Source organism: Pteropus vampyrus, unplaced genomic scaffold (genome assembly GCF_000151845.1).
Source record: "Pteropus vampyrus isolate Shadow unplaced genomic scaffold, Pvam_2.0 Scaffold49, whole genome shotgun sequence".
NCBI classification, from domain to species: Eukaryota; Metazoa; Chordata; class Mammalia; order Chiroptera; family Pteropodidae; genus Pteropus; species Pteropus vampyrus.
In genome coordinates this window covers 1,874,234-1,879,850 of record NW_011888830.1, presented here as the reverse complement: position 1 = coordinate 1,879,850, position 5,617 = coordinate 1,874,234, and the positions used below count along the sequence as shown (strand labels likewise).

The 5,617-nt window shown below is 49.7% G+C and overlaps 1 protein-coding gene across 1 annotated transcript in view; it reads left to right on the top strand.

Annotated features, from left to right (window-relative positions):
- Positions 1-5,617, top strand: part of CAMK1D (calcium/calmodulin dependent protein kinase ID) — a 219,982-nt gene that overhangs the window by 206,207 nt on the left and 8,158 nt on the right. Inside the window, exon 7 of the mRNA XM_011359653.2 lies at positions 4,652-4,764. Coding sequence (XP_011357955.2) covers positions 4,652-4,764 — 113 coding nt within the window. The remainder of the gene's footprint in view (positions 1-4,651; positions 4,765-5,617) is intronic.

Genomic DNA, 5,617 nt, shown 5'->3' with positions numbered 1-5,617 from the left:
CACACACACCACACACACACCACACATGCATACCACACCCACCACACCCACACCCACCACACCACACACATACACACACACCACACACACCACACCAATGCACACCACACCCACGTACACCACACACACCACACATAAACATACACAGCACACACATACACACCACACACACACACACACACACGCTGCCTTCGGCACCTGGGCTGTGGAGTCTGGCCGGCAGGGCTCACCTATGCAGCTCTTGCAGGCACAGGTACCTAACCCAGCACTGCGGCCCCTCGTCCCCCTTAGAGTTGCCTTCTCCAGACCTCTACCCTGGGCCCTTGACTCGAAGTCATCAACTTAGGGTGTGGAGGGCCAGGTGGTGGGTGATGTAAACATGTAACCAGCTGGGCGTAACAGGGAGTTGTGGGGATTGTGGTGAACTGACTGGGCCAGCACTGTGAACGTTCAGAGTCACAGTTGTCAGTTACTGCTAGCCAAACAAAACACTTGTGGGCCAGATAAGCCTGTGGAGGATCTGTCCACATCTCCTGTGTCTAGCTTCTCACTGAGTGATCTTATCCACTCCCAGCTTTCATGCAAATGCTGATGGCTTCAACTTAGCATCCCCAGACCAGACCAAGTCCCTGGCTTCAGGCCTGTGTCCCCAGCTGCCTGCTGGCCGCCTTTATACGCACCTGGTCCAGCTCACCACGGCCTGAACAGAATTGCTCATCTTATCCTCTGGGGTGTTGATGCTTTTAGTTTCAAGGAACAGATTCTTTCCAGTTACCTTAAGGAAAAGAGATTTGTCGCAGGGCTTTGCGTGGACTGAACGGAAGCCCTGGACACTGTTACCACCCCAGGCACTGGCCCCTCTCACAGCCACACCTCCGAGCTGGGCTCCCCCTCCTGGCATCTCTGCGACTCTCTCTGTATTTGTACTAGCAGCTCACTGTCTTCCCAGCCTCTCTGGGTCTTCAGCCCAAGCCTAGGCGATAGCCATTGGCTCTATGATTACTAGAGCTAATTACCACTGATGTCAGGCTGCTTACGGGTCCCTCGTGGTGGGTCAGGCTCCCCCTCCACACACACACAACAGCTGCCTGGAGCTGCTTCCCTAAGTGGGGCCATGTCTACTCAGGAGAAGTAGGAACTGCCAGGCGCTCTGGTGATGCCTCGGGGCCAGCCCTGGCCCCACCTTTCCTCCTTGTTCTCCACCACGATGATGGCAGCTCCAGTTGTCCCTGCTGGAGATCTGAGTGTCACCCTCGCTTCACTCAGCACCCTGGAAGAGCCCAGACCCTCCTGGTGTCCTCTCTCAACTCCTTTAGGGACCTTTCTGTCCCACCCCCTACTCCACCCCCGATTCAGCTACCACCACCTGTGGCTTCCTGTCCTTCCTTTGCCTGGTACAGCTGCTAACTTGTCTTCCTGCCTCAAATCTGCCCTCCAGACAGCTGCAAAGCCATCTCCCATGTACCTCCTCTGTCTGTACTTTTGAGGGGCTTCCTGTTACTTGAAGTCGAGGCCGAAGCATAAGGTTCAGTTCTCAAGCCTCCTTCTCTCCAGTGGGTAAGCGGGATGGTCAAGAACACAGGCCGCAGACAAGTGGGGCCGGAGTCCTGACTTTGTTGCATGTTAGTTTCTTTGCCTTGAACATGAGAATCGTACAAGGGACTGTGTACAGGGGTATAGATTAGGGAACCGCAAAAGACAGCATGTGACCCCAAGCTTTATAGGAACTGGGCCCTAAACACGCCTAGACCCAAGGGGATGAGGTGACGCGGGGAGTGGGTATCAGAACCTGAGGGAGAGGCTGGTTGGGTCCACCCCCCGGACGAGCAGCAGCCCTCAGTCAAGGGCTGAAGCCAGCCTGAGTGCTCAGCGAGAGGGCCCAGGGCAGCTCCTCCCCATCCCTGACTCCTGCCTTCCTTTACCATCTCCGCTGGGGGCCCTGCTGACTGACCTCTACCTGATGTTGGGGTTCTCCTCTTATCCAGCTGTCCGTACAGGTCAGCCTTCCAGCAACAGAGCAGAGTAGACAGTGGCTCTGAAGGACAAATGGTGTGTCAGGGACTCCTCCCTGGGGGAATGAATTTTCAGTGAGATAATGCAGCCAAGCTCTTAGTGGAGTTCTCGACCCAAAATAAGTGCTCAGTCAAGGCTAAACCAGAATCTAGTCCTTTGCATAAGTATGCCACAAGTACATAAGATGGCAAACTAAATAGCAAAGGAGAGGCTGGAAGGTGTGAGTGCCCTCCCTGGGCGACTGTCCTGATGCCAAGGCTGGAGGTGATGGACAAGGCCGCGAAGGTGTGTTGTCTATAGTGGGCATGGCCAGTGGTCATTGGGTCAGCAAGTTTCAATGTTACTCTAAACTATAAACTTTAGGTATAGAAGAATTAGGAATGCCTTTACTGTTTTTAAGTACCCATGGTGAGATAATTTGTAGGTTATTTAAGTGGTTTTATATGTAAAATAATCATGCAGAGATTAAACCTGCAAATAGGCAGGTCCGGGACCACAGATGTCAGTGGTCTGCATGTGGAGATCAACAGCCCAAACTGTTATTTCTCCTGTTTGGACGGCCGCACAAACCTCCTATGGAAATGGCCCGCCAGGGAGCGCCGGGAAATGCCTACATCTGAGGTCGATTTCACTGCTTCTCTTCGCTCTTCTCTTCTTTTACAATCCTTCCTTTAAAATCCTCTTTCTTAATTTTAATTTATTTAGTCTCCAAGCTAGATCTATTTCCTTTTCTTCCGTCCTCAGTACAGCCGCATAAACAGAGTATCATGTCACCCCTCCCTCCAAGAAAAGAGCTAAAACCAGGAGAAATTGCGATATACATTAAAAAAATTGGCACAAGAAGAATAAATCTTTCTTGGAATTTTCTTAAAGATTTTTTTTCCTTGAAAAGAAAGCCAAACTGTAAAGTAAAACATTCTCCGTTGTTAATAAACAAAAACCTCACAAATCGAAAACTTAGTTATTTTCCAAGATGAACTAACATTTTGCTCTGTCTGCTTTTCCTAATATGCACATTTCTTTTAGCCCAAATCCTCGTTATGGGAAACATTCGCATCTCCATCTCCCGGCTCCAGGGCTTCCTGAGCAGAGAAATATGTGCTTGGTGGTTTCAGAAGCACTGGCTCTTAATCATTTCGCCAAAAGCAGCAAATCTTTAAAAATGAAATTTTCCAGGCACTTGGCTTCTAAATCAGCCTTGTGGGAATAGATGATTTAGAATCTTATCAGACCACAGGTCTCACAGCCTTTGAAAATGTCATCCGCCGGTCCCCTATGCAGCCTGGCTGGTGATACTGCCTGTCGTGCGGGAGCGGCCGAGGAATGACTGTACCGAGGCTGATTAAAATCTTTATTAAACTTATTTGCCGACAGACCTCATCTCTTGCTGGCCTGGAGTCTGTTGATTACTGTTAATTTGTTCTCATTAAGCTGGTCTCTAGGCTGTAGCTGTGTTTTAAAAAAAGTTTGGTTATGTGGGAAGGTTCATGGCTCATGTGGAGACAGAACTCCCACTGTGGCTGCCACCCTCTGGGTCGTCTTGGGTGAGTTCTGTGCCATCCAGCTTTACACCTGGACTTTAGGAATCCAGCCCTACCTTCTGCTCTGTCACTCACAGCCACAGCCTCAATCTCACCCCTTCCCGCTGTCCAGCCCAACTTGAACCTGTCCCTGCCCCACGTGGGCCTCAAGCATGTCCAACATCTTTCCCTGGGTCTTGGCCAGCCAAATGAATTGGGACAGGGAGTCATAAAGCCACAGCACCTTAAAGCTGGAGAGAATATTGGGAATTTTCTGGTTTGTCCTTTTCATGTTCAGATAAGGAAATTTGGGTCAAGAAAATGCGTCAATGTCCTACTAATGGTGAAGGTCACATTGGAGGTGAACTGGAGTGAGAATCCATGATTTTACAGAACAAATTGTGTTTGGGATATTTAATAAAAATTTTCGCTTCTATGATATTTGCCAGATGACTGTTGGTATCTCTGGAACTATATGTTACTTTCACCAACACCCCAATTTAAAACTCAACTTTGGAAAGGTTCAGAGGAAAACAGCGATCGTATTCAATTTGGGCCAACTTCTGCTTTTACCGACTGCCAGTCATTGGGCAAGCTGTAACCATCTGGGTATGGTAGGGTGCTGACGTGGCAACCTGGTACTCAAGATTATAGGATTTCTTTTTCTTATGATGATGATTTGTTAAACCAAATGAATCCGGAAGGACCATAAAATGCATATTAAACATAAATTTTGGTGTTTTTTCCTACGAACCCATCATCTACTAGAGACAGTATTACAGATAATAAGATCAATAGCGGTCGTACACTGAGGGCTGTCAGGCTTTTAGGGTGTGTGGGACTCTGTGTTAAATAATGTAAAAAGAGTCCAGGGGGACTTAAATATATGTATTTACCTTGGATTAGCACCTGAGTTAGCCTTCGGGGGGTTTATTAAGTCACAGATTTCTTCTGTGCCGCCTGTGCCCTGAGGACATGCGACTCGTGCGCTGACTTTGTGTTTGCAGCAGCGCAGCGCGGGCGTCTGCTGCAGCGAGCGCGCTCTCCCTCGCAGGTGAGGTGTCCGGCACCATTCTGAGGCGCAGCGTTTCACATCCTTACTCCGTCTTGTCTTGCAGGCTCTGTGGCTACCCTCCTTTTTATGATGAAAATGACTCCAAGCTCTTCGAACAAATCCTCAAGGCCGAATATGAGTTCGACTCCCCCTACTGGGATGACATCTCCGACTCTGGTAGGTATCCTGCTCCCTGTGGGTGGCCTTGGGACTTTACACCCAGACCACCCGACCCTGACAGGCCCCGGGGACTCAGGATGTCCCTGGGTCTCCCTCGGAAGCTTCATCCTTGGACTTGACTTGCAAAGCAGAAGACAGGCTGGGACACTGGGCCTGAGCCAGGCCATGGGACAGGGGCTCACTCCTTCACAATCCCTACCCTCGCCCTGCTCTGCATGCTGCAGGGGAAAACCATGTCAGCTAACGTTCACCGGCTGCTTGCTGTGTGCCGAGCACTATGAGCTCTACACATATGCTACCTGGCTTGGTCTTCAGGACAACCTATCAAATGGGATAACTATTATCCCCATTTGACAGATGAGGAAACCGAGGCCCCAGAAGGTGAAATAACTTGACTGAAGTCACACAGTAAATAGCAGAGCTGGGATTTGAACCCATGTCCCAGCTACCATGCCACACTGAAATATTCCCAGGGAAGTTCACCATTTTATTTCTCAGAGATAAAGATCAAAATTAAGTCCCACGGAAACTGACAAAATTTCTCAAGCCTGTTTCCTCACCGATACAATGAGGGTGGAAGTGATCCTCCCCACCATGGAGGGTGGTTCAAGGATCAAAGGAAATGATAACTGGAACAGAGCTTGTACTCACTGACGAGCTGTTCAGAGACTGCGTTCTGTTGTCTGCGTTATCCCCTCCTGACTAGGAACATCACTTCATTCTTCCTGTCTTCCAAACCCTGGGTTCCAGAGTACAGTTCTCCAAGGCTTGCGCAGAGAACCTTACAGCGAGTATTTCACTTCCTAGCCGAGAAGAGCTCAGCCTTCCCCCAGGCCCGGGGCAGTGAGCT